The sequence below is a fragment of the Somniosus microcephalus genome, chromosome 6 (genome assembly GCF_052327205.1).
Source record: "Somniosus microcephalus isolate GS21.2 chromosome 6, FLI_Smic_1.0, whole genome shotgun sequence".
NCBI classification, from domain to species: domain Eukaryota; kingdom Metazoa; phylum Chordata; class Chondrichthyes; order Squaliformes; family Somniosidae; genus Somniosus; species Somniosus microcephalus.
This window is the reverse complement of record NC_140992.1, coordinates 245108168-245130709: the sequence shown is the minus strand read 5'-3', so window position 1 is coordinate 245130709 and position 22542 is coordinate 245108168. Positions and strand designations below refer to the sequence as shown.

The following is a 22542-nucleotide window of genomic DNA, read 5'->3' as shown; positions in this document are numbered from 1 at the left end:
GTGAAGGAAAGACTTACAGTAAAAGAGAGAAAGAAAGAATGAGAACATGAGTCAGAGGCATCAAGAAAAATGTGAAAGGCACACAGGGAGAGAAAAAAACAGTTGAAGACCATTGGAAAGGCAGAGACAGAGAGAGAATTTTGAGAAAGACGTAGAGATACAATTGCACTTGTATTTTATAAATTTGTAGAAAGAGCAATTATTGTAAATTAGAACTTTGTAAAGCCTGTGAATATTATTCCCATAATTGAAGTACTAAATCAGGCAATTCTTAAAGATAAGTATTATAGAAGTGGTTTGAATATTACTCTTTCAAATGTGACACTGGGTGGTTGAATGTTGAACCTTTTACATTTCAGCCAAACTGTTGCTACTTTTATCACTTTTTTGTGCCGTTCTTGCACTCGTCGTTTACCATCATAAAGATCCAATGGATAAATCAGATTTTGTGATTTGTGAACCAGGGATGTGACACATGCCCAAGTAAAGCAGTACTTTTCCAGCTAGCCGCTGATATAAAAGTAACAGTGTGACTTTTATATCAATATGGTCAAAATAGGGTAAAGATAAAATTAGCTTCTTTGAGTTCTCATATACTTTTCTTCTTTATTTTAGCCCATGTGGGATTTCTGGTGACATTGTCAATTATTGCTTATGGAGAGCGAAGTCCTCATTCATTTTACTTAAACAAAGCCCTCAATGATAGTTTTACCAGGAAGTTCAATGGATCTGTGACCATCGATAGCTTTTACATCTGGGCTGATGAAATCTTATTACCCAACCTGTATGGAGCCTATGAAGGTAATCCTAAGATACCATTGAAACAAAATAGTTGAATCCATGTTAAAAATGTTCTAAACAGAATATTCTTGCATTGGTCCTTGGACACCCAACCAGAGGTTTGTGAATTTGCTGTCCAGGATTGCCTGCTACCCAGACTTTCATTATTTCTTTATTTGTTGAATAATTTGAAAACATTTATTGGTTCAAGTAACTTTCAATATGCCCTCCAATATTTCTATATTGTAGTGAATATATTACATAGAAACATAGAAGATAGGAGCAGGCGTAGGCCATTTGGCCCCTCTTTACTTTAATATGTACTTTGCATATCTCAGAATGGCAGCTTAAGTGTCTGGAAAAAAAAGTGAACATTTTACTGATCATTGATTACCATATAACAAGTGTAAATAAAAGTTAGAACTGATCTGAAAATCACTGTGTACATTTTAACCAGGATTTATAACTGATGGGAATTCAAAGCTGGTTGGAAGTACTCGCATTCGACAGGTGAGAGTGAAACCAGCTCCTTGCCCTGTGCCAACACGATTGGTGGATAGCATTAAGGAATGCCGTGCTCCTTACTCCTACAGTGATGAAGATATGTCGGACTTTGGAGCTAAAAGGAATCTTAGTGTAAATACTGACTCCTCATGGCTAGGTTCCCCCTGGCAATATCAGAGCGAGTCACAGCTCAATGGATATCCAGTTTGGGGAAAGCTCGCTGTTTATCGAGGAGGTGGTTTTGTGGCTGACTTAGGAACAGAGAACAAAACTGCAGCCAGGTAATTAATACTTCAATTAAAAAATGTACAGGTAATATATTCTGTTTGTACAGGACATCAATTGTGGAACATGAAATACCATACCTACAAGCTTCTGGCAAAAATCTGTTTGCCTTATTGTCATCACACATTGGCCCTGAAATTGTGGTCGGCGGCGTAACTAAGGAGTACGCTGCCGGCCTCCAAAAGAAATCTGCACTTACCTGGTGCGAGGCCTCCTTCGAAAACTTGCATCGTTTCGCTGCGGAGTTGCGCGCAACGTAGTGGCCCATGGATCCCAGGGGCGCACCGTGTGCATAAGTGCACCTGGGATCATGTGGGGCGGTGCTCCAATCAGGAAACCGAAATCTCCAATGCCCATTCATGATATTTTTAGTCTCACTCGCCCCGGAACATTTTACTGATCACTGATTACCATATAACAAGTGTAAGTAAAAATTAGGACTGACATGAAAATCATTGTACATTTTAACCAGGATTTATAACTGATGAGAATTCAAAGCTGTTTGGAAGTCCTTGCATTCGACAGGTGAGAGTGAAACCAGCTTCTTGCCCTGTGCCAACACGATTGGTGGATAGCAATAAATCAGTCTCACTCACCCTGGTGAATTAATAAATAAATCAGCCTCTCATTCTAAATCAGCCTCTCATTCTTTGTAGAGTTGTGTTGGGATCAGGGGATAGTTAGGTGGATATAGATATTTATTTTGAAGATTTTTTATCATGATGGATGTATATTTCAAGCTGTTGCATATCCCCTCTCCCCTTACGCTGTGCAATCGGGCTCCTGTGCCTGTTTGCACCAGCTGTAAAATTTTACTGCATAATTGCAGGGAAGTTGGTGGGTAATTAGCCCAACTCTGCACCAGCAATAAGGACTTCACAGTCGGAGCGGATGATCTGCCAAGTCAGAACTTGACAGATCGCAAGTTCGGGATCGCAAGATGGCATGCACCATCCCGAACTTGCTGTCCGTTTCAAAGGTGGTATGACGGCGTACTCTGAGTCATACCAACTGCAAATTCTGCCCCAGTGCTGTGGCATCTTCAAACCCTAGCCTATAACAGTTTTCGTGTTGACCATTATCCAGTGTGATCATCCAATGTGCGATTACACTTACTGTACTTTGCCCCTTACAGAATGCCTTGCATGAATGTAAATACAACTTTTTTTACTTTCACTGTTTATCTCAAAACAGAATCCTCCAATTGTCCTGAGCTGTTTACACCTCCACTGTACAAGAATACAGTTGGTAACAGTTAAATTTTTAACCAGAAGAGGGAACAACATTGCTGCTGCTTCATGTAATGAATTCTGGAAAGTATAAGATAATGGCAACCAGACTGTATACTACATCTATTTTATAACTCTGTACCTATACCATAAAAATTACTGTAGCATTTTGGCTTATGTTAAAAAAAAAAGAAATAGCTGTTTCATTATGATCCAAAACTTGCTGTAAAATAGTAAAGCTCAGTTACAGAGCAAAAGCCATCTGCTTTATGTAATTCCTCTGAGATTGCATTGTGAATTAACAAATGCATTGCTCCATGTTGGATTATTCCACCTCACAGATGTGGTCTGGGACAGCTGGTGCAGGAATTTGTGAATAAATTGTTGAGGTGATTTAAAAAAAAGTAGGGTATAGTTTCCATTTGAAACACTGACAAACCTCAGCTTCAGTGTTAATCCTCTCTAAAACCCATTGAATAATACAGTCCCTGCTCCTAATGTGCATGCTGATTTCCCAAACAATTACACGTCATCAGCAAGTTTAAGAAATCTTGCTCTTAATCCCCTTATCTAGGTCATTTTTGAAAGTATGGTTAGTAAGAGCCAAAGGGCCGATTCCTGGTGGAGTTCTATTAATTACTATAGTGCCCCCTAGTTTTAATAAACCCATTTACAGCATTTCTCTTTTTGATTGGCTTAATCCAAGTCTATTTCAGGACCTCTTCCCCAGTTTCAAGTGTTCTCATTTTCATCACTAATCCTTTTTGAGAGTAAAGATCTTCAGTAAATGTCTTTTGAAAGTTCATTTATACATTTGTTTTTTCCTCCCTGAGGATGCTGATTCTTGATAGGGCATGGTTCCATGGCATCGGCAACCCTCCAGTATCTTGCCCAAGTGCCAATACTTCCTGTACAAGACTAGACAGTGAGTGTTAGCAGGCTGTTCATCGGATGACATTGTAGCCAAGCCTAATTCTGTCCACATCCAACACTCACAGGCATGCACTTTTCAGTAGGGAATCCCTAAATAAGAATCAAGAGCCTTGGCTGCTTTTCCTCTCCTCGGCCAATCACACTCTGGCTGACATTGGCTGTATGCCTTCTTGCTCCTCACTGGCTCACTTCCGGCCACTACCTTAAGGAGGCACAGTCGTCATTTTGGCTCGCATATTATTTTTTGATGCATAATTGTAGATTTTTCCATTAGAATAGATGCTTCATCCATTCATCTTACATATATGTGTTGGTGTAGGGGTTACGGGGATCGGGTGGGATATGTGTCGGTGCAGGCTCGATGGGCCGAAATGGCCTCTATCTGCACTGTGGGGTTTCTGTGATTTCTGTGATATTTAGATGGGATAATTAATGTTTTGTACTTCTTCCTGCAGTGTTGTTAAGTATCTGAAGGACAACAGCTGGGTGGATATGTACACCAGAGCCATCTTTGTAGAGTTCACAGTCTACAATGCAAATGTAAATCTGTTTTGTGTAGTCACACTGATGCTGGAGATGAAAGCTATCGGTAAGAGACAAGCATATTTTGCTTTTATATTGTATAATATGCAGTTATTATTAAGAGAATGGGACTGGAAGAAGAACTGACCAACAACACCCAAGTGAAGGGGAGAATATTATCTGCACATGTGATTAGGACTAGTGCTCATGTGGAGGTTAAACGTCAACACAGACTGGTCTGAACAGCCTGTTTCCGTGTTGCCATTTCTATGTAATACTATGTACTCAACAAACTCATACTGAAGGTTCATGTCTCTAGAGACTGGTTCAGAAATGTTTTTAAATTCTGTGACTTTTGATTGCTTTGCCCATTTAGAGGGAGCTATGAATACCTCTGATTGACTAATACCGTGGCTCAGTGGTAACACTCTTGCCTCTGAGTTAAAAGGTCGTGGGTTCAAGCCCCAGACTTGGGTGCATAATCTAGGCTGGCATTTCAGTGCAGTACTGAAGACTGAGACATTAAACCAAGGCCCCACCCTCTCAAGTGAACATAAAAGATCCCATGCTACTATTTGAAAAAAGAAAGCGGCATTCTCCCAGCGAAAATAAATAGTTAATAAGCTCGTGTCCAAAACGGACAACTATTACAGTGATCAGCCCCCTTTGTAAGTGGGTCAAGCAAAGAAAATTGCCAGAATGTGATCTGGTACTTTCAAGGCCACGTCCTTGGCCTGGACACCCAGGTGGGCCCCACTTCTTCCCCAACAATGACTTGGGTGCTGGTTTCTTTCTGGCATGCAGGTTGCTGGCTGGAAAGGAGGCAGGAGCCACAGGAATTCCACAAGGGGAAGCTGTCCAACCAGCCCCACCTCCTTATGATATCAGGGGTCTGAACGTCTGCTCATCTGAAGGTCCCATTAAAAACTGGCAACAGCCCCTCTTCTGGCTGGAGACAGCAGTTCTGGTCCTGCTCAATTCCCCCCCACCCGCTGCCCCCAATGCACTCCTGGTCGATTTAATCTGGGCGTGGGCCCCAGTGTAATTCAGGGCCTGGTCTAGAAATAGCACTCAAAGACATTAACTCAATAGTTTTATTAGTGGGCCTCCATTACTAGAGACTCTATAAAATGGGGAATTTAGTGACTGGACATAATAAATGAAAATCAATTAAGAAACCCACCAGTACTACCCCTCTGTTTAGTTAAATTGCAGGGCGTGGGACTAACTGGATTGCTCTTCGAAAGAGCCGTCGCAGACTAGAAGGGCCGAATGGCCTCCTTCTGTGCTGTACTAGTCTATGATTCTATATGAGAATGGATAGAAGCTATAGACACAAGATTACTTTTGACTTACTAATGATGCAACATTGCACTTGAAATAGCAAAAACAAAATTAACGTAAATGTCATTCTGATATCAAGCTAATTATTTTCAAATGCTGATTACACTTCTCTAGCTGTTCCTGCCATCTGATCCCCACCCCCCAGGAGAGACCAGTTCATCTTGTCAAGGATTTTTTAAGACAGATCCCCAAAGTATTCCTTTGATACTAAACATTAGAAAGCTTTTTTGCAGGTAAAACAACCCTGTATTATTAAGGAGACAGTAACAGGACATTTGGATAATCATAATTTAATAGGACAAAGACAGCATGGTTTTATGAAGGGAAAGTCATGTTTGACAAATTTGCTGGAGTTCTTTGAGGAAGTAACATATAGGGTGGATAAAGGGGAACCAGTGGACGTAGTGTATTTAGACTTCCAAAAGGCATTTGACAAGGTGCCACACAAAAGATTATTGCTTAAGATAAAAAATCACGGGATTGGGGGTAATATTCTGGCATGGATAGAGGATTGGCTATCTAGCAGAAGGCAGAGAGTTGGGATAAATGGTTCATTCTCAGACTGGCAATCAGTAACTAGTGGTGTTCCGCAGGGGTCAGTGCTGGGTCCCAACTCTTTACAATCTATATTAACGATTTGGAGGAGGGGACCGAGTGTAACATATCATAGTTTGCAGATGATACTAAGATGGGAGGGAAAGTAGTGAGTGAGGAGGACATAAAAAACCTGCAAGGGGACATCGACAGGCTAAGTAAGTGGGCAGAGATTTGGCAGATGGAATACAATACTGGAAAGTGTGAGGTTATGCACTTTGGCAGGAAAAATCGTAGAGCAAGTTATTATCTTAATGGCAAAAAACTGGAAAGTACTGAAGTACAAAGGGATCTGGGGGTCCTGGTGCACGAAACTCAAAAGGTTAGTATGCAGGTGCAGCAAGTGATTAAGAAGGCCAATGGAATGTTGGCTTTCATTGCTAGGGGGATAGAATATAAAAATAGGGAGGTATTGCTTCAGTTGTACAAGGTATTGGTGAGACCGCACCTGGAATACTGCGTACAGTTTTGGTGTCCATACTTAAGAAAGGACATACTTGCTCTCGAGTCAGTACAAAGAAGGTTCACTCGGTTAATCCCGGGGATGAGGGGATGGACATATGAGGAGAGGTTGAGTAGATTGGGACTCTACTCATTGGAGTTCAGAACAATGAGAGGCGATCTTATTGAAACATATAAGATTGTGAAGGGGTTGGATCGGGTGGATGCAGGGAAGATGTTCCTGATGATGGGTGAAACTAGAACTAGGGGGCATAGTCTTAGAATAAGGGGCTGCTCTTTCAAAACTGAGATGAGGAGGAACTACTTCACTCAGAGGGTGGTAGGTCCATGGAATATGCTGCCCCAAAAAGCTGTAGAAGCTACATCATTACATAAATTTAAAACAGAAATAGACAGTTTCCTAGAAGTAAAGGGAATTAAAGGTTACGGGGAGCGGGCAGGAATTTGGACATGAGTCTAGGTTCGGATCGGTCATGGCCCTGTGGGTAGCGGAGCGGGCCCAGGGGCCATGTAGCCTGATCCTGCTCCTATTTCGTGTGTCTAATTCTGTTAGATTCAGGAGATGGTTCTGTGTTAGTAGATTGGCGGTTAGGATCAGATCAGCCATGATCTTATTGAATGGCGGAGCAGGCTCGAGGGGCCGATTGGCCTACTCCTGCTCCTAGTTCTTATGTTCTTAGGTTTCATAGAAAGGCTTATACAACATATCATCTGACGTGATATTACATTTAAAAAAGTCATACTTTTCTGATTATTGGCAATTATATTATAAGATATAGCAATAAATAGATAGTACAAATGCTTCACAAGTGTTAGGGATGGTACTGACAGCTAACTCATGCCAGGACTATGAGAACCACATATGTCAACAACAGGTTTACTTCTGTATTATCCTGGAGTACCGTATTTCTGTATTATTTCCAAGTCTTATAGTCACCTTTCGGCAGCACTCGACCTGTAGTGGTGGATATTAACAAACAATGCACCAGGTCAGAGTAAGGTTGCCAATTTTTCTCAAACCAAAATCAAAGGTGGGCAGGATAGGGCGGGGTACGGAGTAGGATCATGGCTTAAGTTGAGGTTGTTTTTTCTAATGATGAAAATTCACTGAAAAGTTACTAATGCTTCCATAAAGTAGACTACTGTATAGAAAACCAGACTTTTAGTTCACCTTTTAGAAATTCACAGACAACCCACATAAGATCCAGACTGTTCAGTACAAAGCTAGATGGGTGGCAGCCCTGGCCTGGTAAATGTACTATGAACCTTCCTTTTGATTCAACCTTTTGAGCCTTATTATTGCTTATTTTAATGTTGCCTTCAGAATACTATGGATTAGTTTAACGTTTCATCATACATTGTACCCACTAGAATCTTAAAGCTAAATCATTTAAGGTTTTAGAATGGGAGATTAATGTTCTGTGATCTCAGGCTTATGTGCCATGCCCCTGAAAGTCCAGAACTTCAGGTAATCGCTAATGTTTTTTGAAATAGTTATAATAAAAATGTTGGAGCCAGAAGTCTTTATTGAAGTGCTAGAATACTTGCCACTGAGGCCTTATGTTTGGTGCAGAACAGTACACTAACACTTACCGTACCTTCAGTATTGTTGGAAATCCTCATCAGTTGTAAACTTCATTCTCCAGGTGTCTTCCTAAGCAATGTGGAAATGGAGATCGTCCGACTGTACCATTATGTGGACCAGAATTATTCTACCATCATTGGGGCAAAAATTGTCTTCATACTCATTGTTATTTATTATATGGTTGTGCAGGTAGGTGGAAAGTACAGTTAGAGAATTATTTTGTATTGAATTTGAGGTATAATCCTGGAAATTGTGCTAGGTGATATTGTATGAATGTGTTGGTATCAAACTCCTTTGCCTGCTATTTTAACTGAGGTATTAACCTGTCTAATACCTCCATTATAATGGCAAAGGAATTTGATACAAACCCAAGGTATAGTCATACTCCCAGAATCATACCTTTCAGCCAATTTCCCAAACTCCTCCATCACCATCCCTGGGTATGTCCCGTCCCACCGGCAGGACAGACCCACCAGGGGTGGTGGCACAGTGGTATATAGTCGGGAAGGAGTGGCCCTGAGAGTCCTCAACATTGACTCCGGACCCCATGAAGTCTCATGGCTTCAGGTCAAGAATGGGCAAGGAAACCTCCTATTGATTACCACCTACCACTCTCCCTCAGCTGATGAATCAGTATTCCTCCATGTTAAACACCACTTGGAAGAAGCACTGAGAGTAACAAGGGCACAGAATGTACTCTGGGTGGGGAACTTCAATGTCCATCACCAAGAGTGGCTCGGTAGCACCACTACTGACCGAGCTGGCTGAGTCCTGAAGGACATAGCTGCAAGTCTGGGCCTGCGACAGGTGGTGAGAGAACCAACACAAGGGGAAAAACCTACTGAACCTCGTTCTCATCACTCTACCTGTCGCAGATGCATCTGTCTGACAGCATTGGTAGCAGTGACCACCGCACATTCATTGTGGAGACAAAGTCCCATCTTCACACTAAGGACACTCTCCATCGTGTTGTGTGGCACTACCACTATGCTAAATGGGATAGATTCAGAACAGATCTAGCAGCTCAAAACTGGGCATTCATGAGGTGCTGTTGGCCATCAGCAGCAGCAGAATTGTATTCCACCACAATCTGTAACCTCATGGTCCAGCATATCGCTCACTCTACCATTACCATCAGCCAGGGGACCAACCCTGGATCAATAAGGAGTGTAGAAGAGCATGCCAGGAGCAGCACCAGGCGTACCTAAAAATGAGGTGCCAACCTGGGGATGCTGCAACACAGGATTACATGCGTGCTAAAAAGCAGAGGCAACATGCTATAGACAATGCTAAGTGATCCCACAATCAACAGATCAGATCAAAACTCTGCAGTCCTGCCACATCCAGTCGTGAATGGTGGTGGACCATTAAACAACTAACGGGAGGAGGAGGCTCCATGAACAACCCCATCCTCAGTGATGGTGGAGCCCAGCACGTGAGTGCAAAACACAAGGCTGAAGCGTTTGCAAGCATCTTCAGCCAGAAGTGCCAAGTGGATGATCCCTATTGGCCTCTTCTTGAGGTCCCCACCACCACAGAAGCCAGTCTTCAGCCAATTCGATTCACTCCACGTGATATCAAGAAAAGGCTGAGTGCACTGGATACAGCAAAGGTTATGGGCCCCGACAACATTCCAGCTGTCGTGCTGAAGACTTGTGCTCCAGAACTAGTTGTGCCTCTAGCCAAGCTGTTCCAGTACAGTCATAGAGTAATACAGCACGGATAGAGGCCCTTCGGCCCATCGTGTCCGCGCCGGCCATCAAGCCCTGTCTAATCTAATCCCATATTCCAGCATTTGGCCCGTAGCCTTGTATGCTATGGCATTTCAAGTGCACATCCAAATGCTTCTTAAATGTTGTGAGGGTTTCTGCCTCCACAACCCTTTCAGGCAGTGAGTTCCAGACTCCAACCACCCTCTGGGTGAAAAAGTTCTTTCTCAAATCCCCTCTAAACCTCCCGCCCTTTACCTTGAATCTATGCCCCCTAGTTATCGACCCCTCTACTAAGGGAAAAAGCTCCTCAGCATCCATCCTATCTATGCCCCTCATAATTTTGTACACCTCAATCATGTCCCCCCTCAGCCTCCTCAGCTCCAAGGAAAACAAACCCAACCTGCCCAGTCTCTCTTCATAGCTGAAGCGCTCCAGCCCTGGTAACATCCTGGTGAACCTCCTCTGCACCCTCTCTAACGCGATCACATCCTTCCTGTAGTGTGGCGACCAGAACTGCACACAATATTCCAGCTGTGGCCTAACCAGTGTTTTATACAGCTCCATCATAACCTCCTTGCTCTTATATTCAATGCCTCGGCTAATGAAGGCAAGTATCCCATATGCCTTTTTTACCACCTTATCCACCTGTTCCGCCGCCTTCAGGGATCTGTGTACTTGCACACCCAGATCCCTCTGACCCTCCGTCTTGCCTAGGGTCTTTCCATTCATTGTGTATTCCTTTGCCTTGTTAGTCCCCCCAAAGTGCATCACCTCGCACTTTTCCGGGTTAAATTCCATTTGCCACTGTTCCGCCCATCTGACCAACCCATCTATATCGTCCTGCAGACTGAGGCTACCCTCCTCGCTATTTACCACCCTACCAATTTTTGTATCATCCGCGAACTTACTGATCATACCCTTTACATTCATATCCAAGTCATTAATGTAGACCACAAACAGCAAGGGACCCAGCACCGATCCCTGTGGTACCCCACTGGCCACAGGCTTCCAGTCACAAAAACAACCTTCGACCATCACCTTCTGCCACTAAGCCAGTTTTGTATCCAATGTGCCAAGGCACCCTGGATTCCATGGGCTCTTACCTTCTTGACCAGTCTCCTGTGCGGGACTTTATCGAAGGCCTTACTGAAATCCATGTATACCACATCCACTGCGTTACCCTCATCCACACACCTAGTCACCCCCTCAAAAAATTCAATCAAATTAGTCAGACATGATCTTCCCTTGACAAAGCCATGTTGACTATCCCTGATTAATCCTTGCCTCTCCAAGTGGAGACACATTTTGTCCCTCAGGATTTTTTCCAATAATTTTCCTACCACTGATGTTAGGCTCACTGGCCTGTAGTTCCCCGGTTTTTCCCTACTACCCTTCTTGAATAATGGTACTACACTGGCATCTATCCGACAATGTGGAAAATGCCCAGGTATGTCCAGTCTTCAAAAAGCAGGACAAATCCAATCCGGCCAATTACCGCCCCATCAGTCTACTCTCAATCATCAGCAAAGTGATGAAAGGTGTCGTTGACAGTGCTCTCAAGCAACACTTACTCACCAATAACCTGCTCACTGATGCTCAGTTTGGGTTCTGCCAGGCCCACTCGGCTCCAGACTTCATTGCAGCCTTTGTCCAAACATGGACAAAAGAGCTGAATTCCAGAGGTGAGGTGAGACTGACTGCCCTTGACATCAAGGCAGCATTTGACCGAGTGTGGCATCAAGGAGCCCTAGTAAAACTGAAATCAGTGGGAATCGGGGGGGAAAACTCTCCACTGGCTGGAGTCATACCTAGTACAAACGAAGATGGTTGTGGTGGTTGGAGGTCAATTATCAAAGCCCCAGGCCATCACTGCAGGAGTTCCTCAGAGCAGTGTCCTAGGCCCAGCCATCTTCAGCTGCTTCATCAATGACCTTCCCTCCATCATAAGGTCAGAAGTGGGGATGTTTGCTGATGACTACACAATGTTCAGTGCCATTTGCAACTCCTCAGATAATGAAGCAGTCCATGCCTGCATGCAGCAAGACCTGGACGACATTCAGGCTTGGGCTGATAATTGGCAGGTAACATTCGCGCCACACAAGTGCCAGGCAATGACTATCTCCAACAAGTGAGCTTCTAACCACCACCACCCCATGATATTCAGTGGCATTGCCATCACCAAATCCGCCACCATCAACATCCTGGGGGTCATCATTGACCAGAAACTTAACTGGACCAGCCACATAAATACTGTGGCAACAAGAGCAGGTCAGAGGCTAGGTATTCTACGACGAGTGTCTCACCTCCTGACTCCACAAAGCCTTTCCACCATCTACAAGGCACAAGTCAGGAGTGTGATGGAATACTCTCCACTTGCCTGGATGAGTGCAGCTCCAACAACACTCAAGAAGCTCGACACCATCCAGGACAAAGCAGCCCGCTTGATTGGTACCCCATCCACCACCTTAAACATTCACTCCCTCCACCATTGGCGTACCATGGTTGCAATGTGTACCATCTACAAGATGCACTGCAGCAACTTGCCAAGGCTTCTTCGACAGCACCTCCCAAACCCACGACCTCTACCACCTAGAAGGACAAGGGCAGCAGGCGCATGGGAACACCACCACCTCCAAGTTCCCCTCCAAGCCACACACCATCCTGACTTGGAGGGGAACTTGGAGGTGGTGGTGTTCATCGCTGCTGGGTCAAAATCCTGGAACTCCCTCCTTAACAGCACTGTGGGAGTACCTTCACCACACGGACTGCAGCGGTTCAAGAAGGCGGTTCACCACCACCTTCTCAAGGGCAATTCGGGATGGGCAATAAAAGATGACCTTGCCAGTGACGCCCAGATCCCAGGAACGAATAAAAAAAAAGGTGCGTTTATATAATGAGATCACATAGTGCAATTTACAGCTTATAGTGTCCCACCTTTTCTTTTCACCAGTATTTGATTTTTAATGTGTGTTACCTGCTGATAATAATGACAACCAGGGGAAACCATTTTCCACATGCCTGACAGGATAGGACGGCCTGGTAGGATGGGACGGCGTAGTCCACGGGCTTCGCTTCTGCAAATAATTCAGTCCTGTATTGAGTTAGCGGGAGTTGTGTTTACTGTGCACCATGTGCTTTAACACTGATCTCCTACCAACATCAGTCTGGAGTGCTTTGTGTTGATAAAGCATTCCACGAATGAGCACTCTGTCTGAGAATGAATGACACTTGTGCCAACTGTGGCCAGATGGTTTCAGTGGCAGCAGCTCTTTGGATAGAATCAAGGCCTCTCTGACTTGAAAACAGGGCTGCTGCTTTTATAAAAAAAAATAGATGAATAGTTAATATGCCAAGATCCTGCCAATCATTACAAACTGGCAGGGGTGGTGGAGGGGCCATGTTCCTTAAGTTGAAGCTGTATATCACTGCAGATAAGTCTCTGATCTTACTTACAAGGAGGTGCATCAATAAGTAAATGTTACACTTGGATTGTGGTTTCTATAAACTACATCTAAAGTAACCAGTTTTCAATTGTTTAATCATTCGTTTATTTCAATGGAACAGGCACATATTTTACACAGAGGTAATTAGACAGTAAAATGTGTTGCAGTCTCATGTGGCATTTGGTGGTCGATTGACTAGATTTATTGTGCTGAGGTAATTCGTAAATCTTTTGTACTTGAATCGGTATTAAAGCCAAGTCTTACTCTTGGATTAAAAATCATGTACAATCGGAGTAAATAGGGTGAGGTTTGATAGATTGGGATTCTTTGTTCACAGATTCATTTATTTTGAGCTGACTGTATTCCATCTGATGAGTTTGAACAGCTGAGACTAGAGACAGACAGTAGATCATAAGAAGAGTGGGTAGCAGTAGACATCCTAGGGGAGATGTTCATTGGCTCTGTTGGGCAGAAAAGGGGTGGGTTGCGCCCCGAAAATTGCAAGGAGAAACGTACCGCCCCATTTCCGCTCCTGATTCGGCCAATGCCTTTCTGAAAGGGGCCGACTGCTGGGTGGCTGGAGCGCCTGCCTGTTTCAGGGAGTAGGCCCTTTAAATATGCAAATCAGGGTCCTATCATGTACAGGGAACCCTGATTGTCATTTTGGGAGACAACTGGGTGGAGCATGCGTTGTGCATGTTCCACGTAGTTTCACCTGGCAGCACAGGCAAAGAGGAGCAGGAGTGCTTCTCCAGGCTCCACAAGAATAATGTGGGCTGCTGCCACACCAGGCTCCCCCATGTACGATTGCCTCCCTCCAGACCTAGGTTTTTGCCATCTGTAGCCTGCTGGTCATCTTCTTCTTAGGCAGTCCCTCGGAACCGAGGATGACTTGCTTCCACATTAAAAATAAACTCGCTGTGGTAAACCACTTTTATCGTTCACTATCGTTACACTATAGTTATCACTGTTATATCGTTACTCTATGGTTATCACTGTTCACACTGTTGTATCACTATACGAGGTCGCCTCTTGTCACGCTGCTATACCTGGGCTGACCACTGCTGACTCCGCCCATGACTCCACCTACCTGCCCAGGTATAAAGGTAGTTGACTGGCTGGCATTCCTCCTTGTTGTATCCGATCACCCACGAGGGTGGGCTCTGTTATTTAGCCAATTAAAACCTATAGTTACTTTCTTAACTCGTCGCTTTTCATTGGATGAATTGATAGGTATATCAATTTTATTGGCTAAATTTTAAAATGTCGACACCTGAGCAGTCAAACGACCAGCCAAGCGACCAGCCAGACGCCCAGCTACAACAGCCACAGCAGCCGGCCTGGCTGCGAGCCCTCAGACCACTGTACCTGGATCTAAACCCACAGGCAGCAAACTCAGCCCTCGACTTCGAACACTGGCTGAGCTGCTTCGAAGCCTACCTGGGAGAATCCGGCGTGCCTCAGAAATCCATGCTAAGAGTTCTGAACACCCAAGTGAGCCCTAAAGTATTCGCACTCATCCGGGACCTTAAAACATACGAGGACGCCATCAACCGGCTGAAAAGACAGTACCAAACCCCGGTAAATTCCATGTATGCCAGACACCTCCTGAGATCCCGCCCGCAACAGCCAGGAGAGCCCGTGGAGGAATTTTTACGGGTGCTACAAGCACTCGGCAGAGACTGTAACTTTAAAGCGGTAACGGCGGCAGAAAATACTGAAGACAATGTCCGCGATGCCTTCGTGAAAGGCCTGCGGTCCGACTACTCACGGCAAAGACTACTGGAAGCAAGGGACCTCGACCTGGACAAAGCTGCAGCCCTCGCTCTCTCTCTAGAGGTGGCCCATCGGGACCTCGAGGCATACTCAAGGTACTGTAACTCGCGACCCTGGGACTTGGGACCGACCCCGACCGTGATACCCCCCGCAGCAACCCCCCTGGGACCTACGTCGGCGTCCCGGACCCGATCGAGACCGCCACCCCCGGTACCGGCTCCGACATCGGACCCCCACGATCGGGCCGCCGGCTGCTTCTTCTGCGGCCAGGCGAAACACCCGAGGTCGCGCTGCCCAGCCAGGAACTCTACCTGCTCTAACTGCATGAAGAAAGGCCACTTCGCTAAGGCCTGCAGAGGTGGATCATCAGAGGCCAGCAGTGCCTCATGCGAGCTGTGGGGGCGGCCATCTTCCTTCAAGGCAACAGAGGCCAGCATCCCCACATGTGAGTCATGGGGGCGGCCATCTTTGATACAGGCAACCGACACCAGCAGTGCCTCATGTGAGTTATGGGGGCAGCCATCTTCTCCGCCATTTTGTCCAACCTCGTGGGAGACGCCATTTTACCCACCACGCCCGACCGCCACCGTGCCTCTAGACCCGACTACCGCCTCAACCGCAGACTACAACAACTCGCTCAGCTGTACACTAGCCTCCGTCACACTGGACCAGGCCCGCCCGCATCACCTGTCCAAGTCGATGATGGACATCAAAGTAAACGGCCACGCCACGACCTGCCTGTTCGACAGCGGAAGCACGGAGAGCTTCATCCACCCAGACACGGTGAGCCACTACTCCCTCCCTGTCCTGCCAACGTGCAACCGGATCTCGATGGCATCGAGGTCACACGCCACAGACATCAGCGGCTACTGTGTTGTGACCCTGTCGGTTAAGGGTACGGAGTATAAAAATTTTAAACTCCTCGTCCTGCCCCAGCTATGCGCGGCCGTCCTACTGGGCCTAGACTTCCAATCCCACCTCCAAAGCGTCACGCTAGCATACGGCGGACCCCTCCCCCCACTCACAGTCGACAACCAGCAGATTTTAAACCGCCCACCGCGTAACACCTGCGGCCTATCCACCCTCAAGGTCCCGCCACCTTCCCTGTTCGCTAACCTCACCCCCGACTGCAAACCCGTCGCTACCAAGAGCAGGCGGTACAGCGCCGGGGACAGAGCTTTCATTAGCTCTGAGGTGCAGCGTCTCCTGAAGGAGGGCATCATCGAGGGGAGCACCAGCCCCTGGCGTGCCCAGGTCGTGGTCGTTAAGACCGGCAATAAAAACCGCCTGGTCATCGACTACAGCCAGACCATAAACAGGTACACCCAGCTGGACGCATACCCCCTTCCCCGCATATCTGATATGGTCAATCAGATTGCGCAGTACCGGGTATTCTCCACCATCGACCTTAAGTCGGCCTATCACCAACTCCCTATCCGCCCTGAGGACCGCCAGTATACAGCCTTCGAGGCGAACGGCCGCCTCTACCACTTCCTTAGGGTTCCCTTCGGCGTCACCAACGGGGTTTCGGTCTTCCAAAGGGAGATGGACCGGATGGTTGACCAGAACGGGCTGCACGCCACGTTCCCCTATCTAGATAACGTCACCATCTGCGGCCGCGACCGGCAGGACCACGATGTTAATCTGAAGAGATTCCTCCGTATGGCCCAACGGCTGAACCTCACCTACAATAAGGATAAATGTGTGTTTAACACCTCGCGCCTTGCCATCCTCGGCTGTGTAGTAGAGAACGGAGTCATCGGCCCCGACCCCGAAAGAATGCGCCCCCTCATGGAGCTACCCCTCCCCCACTGTCCAAAGGCACTGAAGAGAACCCTGGGGCTCTTCGCCTACTATGCCCAATGGGTGCCCAATTATGCGGACAAAGCCAGACCCCTCATGAAGTCCACATCCCTCCCCCTTACGGAGGAAGCGTGCGCAGCCTTCTCCCTCATTAAGGGAGACATTGCCAAGGCCACTATGCACGCAGTGGATGAGTCCATCCCCTTCCAAGTCGAGAGCGATGCATCCGACTTCGCCCTAGCCGCCACCCTTAACCAGGAGGGGAGACCGGTGGCCTTCTTCTCAAGGACCCTACAGGGCCCTGAGATCCGACACTCGTCGGTCGAGAAGGAGGCCCAGGCGATTGTGGAGGCGGTACGACGCTGGAGGCACTACCTGGCAGGCAAACGATTTACCCTCCTTACCGACCAACGTTCGGTCGCTTTTATGTTTAATAACAAGCTGAGGGGCAAAATCAAGAATGACAAGATCTTGAGGTGGAGAATCGAGCTCTCCACCTACGATTATGATATCTTGTACCGGCCAGGTAAGCTGAACGAACCCCCCGATGCTCTGTCACGAATTACATGCGCCAGCGCGCAAAGTGATAGACTTCAGACCCTCCACAACGACCTCTGCCACCCCGGGGTCACCAGACTTTACCACTTCATTAAGGCCCGCAACCTGCCCTACTCCATCGAGGAGGTCAGGACCATGACCAGGAACTGCCAGACCTGTGCCGAGTGCAAACAGCACTTCTTTAGGCCGGACAGAGCAAGCCTGATCAAGGCCACCCGCCCCTTCGAGCGCCTGAGCATCGACTTTAAGGGGCCACTCCCGTCCTTTGACCGTAATGTGTACTTCCTCAACATTGTTGATGAGTACTCCCGTTTCCCCTTTGCCTTCCCCTGCCCAGACATGACCAGTACCACGGTCATTAAATGCCTGAACGACCTCTTCGCCTTGTTCGGGTTCCCAAACTATATACATAGTGACCGGGGCTCCTCCTTCATGAGCGAGGAACTCCGTCAGTTCCTACTAGCGAGAGGTATTGCTGCAAGCAGGACCACCAGCTACAACCCCCGAGGGAACGGCCAGGTAGAAAGAGAGAACGCGACGGTATGGAAGGCCGTCCTCTTAGCCTTAAAGTCTAAGGGCCTCCCAACCTCCCGCTGGCAGGAAGTCCTCCCGGCAGCGCTGCATTCCACCCGGTCACTACTTTGCACTGCCATCAACGCCACCCCCCATGAACGAATGTTTGCTTTCCCCAGGAAGTCGACTACGGGAACCACGCTACCAACCTGGCTGACCTCTCCGGGGCCCGTCTTGCTGTGAAAGCACGTGAGGGCCCATAAAATGGACCCCCTGGTCGAGAGGGTGGACCTCCTGCACGCCAACCCCCAGTACGCCTATGTGGCATACCCAGACGGGCGGGAGGACACAGTCTCCTTACGAGACCTCGCACCCTCGGGCACTCCGGAGACACCACCTTCACCCCCCCCCCACCACCCCCCCAATTCCAGACCAGGTAGACGGCATGCCGGAACCCCACGAGCCTTCGCCGACCATGCAGACACCAGCATTAACACCGGATAATGCAACACCGCCGCTGCGACGATCAGAAAGACTTACAAGGCCTCCGGACAGACTGACATACCAGAACTGGTAGTACACTTCACCCCGCCGGACTCAAATCTAAACAAGGGGTGAATGTGGTAAACCACTTTTATCGTTCACTATCGTTACACTATAGTTATCAATGTTATATCGTTACTCTATGGTTATCACTGTTCACACTGTTGTATCACTATACGAGGTCGCCTCTTGTCACGCTGCTATACCTGGGCTGACCACTGCTGACTCCGCCCATGACTCCACCTACCTGCCCAGGTATAAAGGTAGTCGACTGGTTGGCATTCCTCCTTGTTGTATCCGATCACCCACGAGGGTGGGCTCTGTTATTTAGCCAATAAAAACCTATAGTTACTTTCTTAACTCGTCGCTTTTCATTGGATGAATTGATAGGTATATCACTCGCATGTGACTGATTAGTCCAATGCGGGACCTACAGTCTCTGTCACAGGTGGGGCAGATGGTGGTTGAAGGGGCGGGTGGGTGGGGTGCTTGGGTTGACGTGCGCTCCTTGCGCTGCCTGTGCTTGGCTTCCGCTTGCTCCCGGCGAAGAGACTCGAGGTGTTCGGTGCCTTCCCGGATGCTTCTCCTCCACTTTGTACGGTCTTGGACCAGGGATTCCCAGGTGTCGGTGGGGGTGTTACACTTTTTCAAGGAGGCTTTGAGGGTGTCCTTGAAGCATTTCCTCTGCCCACCTGGGGCTCTCTTGCCGTGCCGGAGCTCCGAGTAGAGCGCTTGTTTTGGGAGTCTTGTATCGGGCATGCAGACAATGTGACCCGTCCATCGGAGCTGATTGAGCATGGTCAGAGCTTCGATGCTGGGGATGTTGGCCTGAGCAAGAACACTGACGTTGGTGCGCCTATCCTGCCAATAGATTTGCAGGATCTTGCGGAGGCAGCGTTGGTGGTACCTCTCCAGTGCTTTGAGGTGCCTGCTGTACATGGTCCATGTCGCTGAGGCATACAGCAGGGCAGGTATCACTGCTGCCCTGTAGACCATGAGCTTAGTGCCGGGTTTGAGGTCCTGGTCTTCAAACACTCTCTTCCTCAGGCGACCGAAGGCTGCACTGGCACACTGAAGGCGGTGTTGGACTTCGTCGTCGACGTCTGCCCTTGTTGACAGTAGGCTCCTGAGTTATGGAAAGTGGTCCACGTTGTCCAAGGCCTTGTCGTGGATTTTGATAATCGGGGGGCAGCACTGTGTGGCGGGGGCAGGTTGGTAGAGGACCTTTGTCTTACGGATGTTTAGTGTAAGGCTTCGGTGAAGGTGTTTACGAGGGTTTGGAGTTCGACCTCCGAGTGAGCGCAGACGCAAGCATCGTCTGCATACTGTAATTCGACGGCTAAGGATGGGACGACCTTGGATCTGGACTGGAGGCGACGGAGGTTGAACAGTTTCCCGTTTGTTCTGTAGATTAGCTCCACTCCAGTGGGGAGCTTGCTGAGGGTGAGATGGAGCATTGCAGCAAGGAAGATTGAGAAGAGCGTTGGTGCGATGACACAGCCTTGCTTGACCCCGGTTCGTACGTGAATTGGGTTTGTGGTGGAGCCGTTGGTCAGGATCACGGCTTGCATGTTGTCGTGAAGCAGGCGGAGGATAGTGACAAACTTTTGAGGGCATCCGAATTTGAGGAGGACACTCCATAATCCCTCACGGTTGACAGTGTCGAAGGCCTTTGTGAGATCAAAGAAGGTCATGTACAGTGGTTGGTGCTGTTCCCTGCGTTCCTCTTGTAATTGACGTGCGGTGAAGATCATGTCCATTGTGCCCGTTAGTGGGCGGAATCCGCATTGCGACTCTGGGAGGAGCTCTTCGGCCACTGGGAGAAGGCGATTGAGGAGGATTCTTGCGATGACTTTCCCTGTGGCAGATAGCAGGGAAACTCCTCTGTAATTACCGCAACCGGACTTGTCACCGTTCTTGAAGATGGTCACAATTATGGCGTCTCTGAGATCCCCTGGCATGCTCTCCTTCTTCCAGATAAGAGAAATGAGTTCATGAATTTGCGCCAGTAGTGCTTCTCTGCCATGCTTTAGTGCCTCGACGGGGATTCCATCTGCTCCTGAGGCCTTGTTCTTTAGTTGTCGGATGGCCTTTTCTACCTCATGCCGGGCTGGGGTTGTGCTGAGATGGTGGTGGGTAGCATGCTGTGGGATGGAGTTGAGGACACTCGTGTCGAAGACAGAGTCCTGGTTAAGGAGAAAACGGGAAACTGTTCAACCTCCGTCGCTTAAGGTACAGTAATGAGGCCCTGCCATCAAAATGGAGCAAGCCTCCTGCCCGCACAATGGGGCAGCTGGCCGACGCACTCCACTGGTTGTCTACCCAATAATTAAAATCTACCCCTCTGTTTTTTCAGTCTGAGTTACCAGCAGAAGCATGAAGGGAAAACATTAAATAACAGTTTAGTTGTGGGGATGTTAAGTTTTATTTACTTTACAGAAATTACTCTGATAGGACTTAAAGGAGGCATAGTGCTGCCAAAGCCACCTAGACTGCCCTGAAAGGGAGTTTTGTCTGAAGTCTGGGTGTTGCCGAAGGCAAATATAAATAGCAGTCACCAGAGGCAACAAGGTCTGCTATTTCAGGTCTAGCTACAGACGGACTGAACTCCCAGCCCATTCATACAGGCCAGAAATGTGTTTTTAGTATTACTCTCCTGTAGAGACTCCTCCTTCACAATGGGAAAGGTCATGCACAGACCAACAAAGCCACAAATGCAACTTAACACTAACTGCACACAAGTGAAATCTGTGTGTATAATTCACTAACAGTCATGTTTGTGACTTCGGAACATGTGCTTATATTACGCAGGCACAGTTATCTGTTTTAGCTAAATCCATCACATATTATAGGCAGGACAAATGTGCAGCAACACATATTACAGAATTACTTCCAATGGAAGTAGCAATATTAAATGGGGTTTTACAGACAGCACTGCAGCCCAATATGATGGGAATTGACTGCAGTGAAATGAAAATAATGCCCAGCGATCTCTAGTTATTATTTGAACCACACCACTCCAAAAATGAAGAGTAAACATTAGACCGTACTGTTTGGCAATGAAATAAGACACAGGGCTGGATTTTGCTACGGGGGCGGGTTGGAGGTGGGAAACCCACATTCGGGCTTGTTGTCCCGCCTCCATGGAGATGTGGCCAACCCACTGGATTTTCCTCTGATTGACCTTGTTGAGCCCGCCTTGTGGGCTCAGCAGGCCAATTAAGGGCCACCCGGCAACAGGTGACGTCAGAGATTGACATTTCATCTGTCAAAAGCTTTTGGCAGATGAAATATCAGTGTTTAACAGCTGTTTGAAGCTGTCAAGCACTGAAAAACTGCTAATTCAGCCTCAGTCCTTTCTCAGGATAACTTTAAAATCATTTTGCTGCAGAAACCAAGAAGCTGATTTTTTTTTTTAAATCAGAGCTTCTGTGGTTCTTGCAGCCGACTCCCGACACCGGAATGCAGGACTCCTGTAAAGGCAAGTAAAAGTAAGTTAAACTTATTTAAACACTTTAAACACTTGCAAAACACTTACCTTTGCACTCCTGCACCCCTCACTCACCTGAACACTGGGCATCTCGACCCCTCCAAGACCTCAGACCCACGTCCCGCCTCGAAAACTTTTCGTGGTTTGGAGCTGTCGGGAAGCCCACAAACCAGCAATAAAAATCGCGAATAGGCAAAAAACTACCTGTTAACTACCTGTTAACAGGCAGTTTAATTGCCTTTAATCCCTTCCCGCCTCTGGGAGTCGGGTTCCAGCACTTGTCGGCAACCCGACTCCTATGAAATTGACATGGAGGCGGGTTGGAGGTGGGATGGGGTCGGGACCCCCGGATCTCCGGATCTCCGATTTTTATCGCCCGCACGCCTCCAACCCGACTCCAGGGGCTTAGGAAAATCCAGCCCATAGTGTTCAAGATGTTCATTACATAGGTAAGCTAGACTTTGCT

General features: G+C 47.4%; 1 protein-coding gene across 1 annotated transcript in view; it reads left to right on the top strand.

The window, feature by feature from the left end:
• Nucleotides 1-22542, top strand: part of LOC147116616 (polycystin-1-like protein 2) — a 90787-nt gene that overhangs the window by 33355 nt on the left and 34890 nt on the right. Inside the window, exons 13-16 of the mRNA XM_085992055.1 lie at nt 616-801; nt 1238-1565; nt 4187-4320; nt 8300-8427. Coding sequence (XP_085848181.1) covers nt 616-801; nt 1238-1565; nt 4187-4320; nt 8300-8427 — 776 coding nt within the window. The remainder of the gene's footprint in view (nt 1-615; nt 802-1237; nt 1566-4186; nt 4321-8299; nt 8428-22542) is intronic.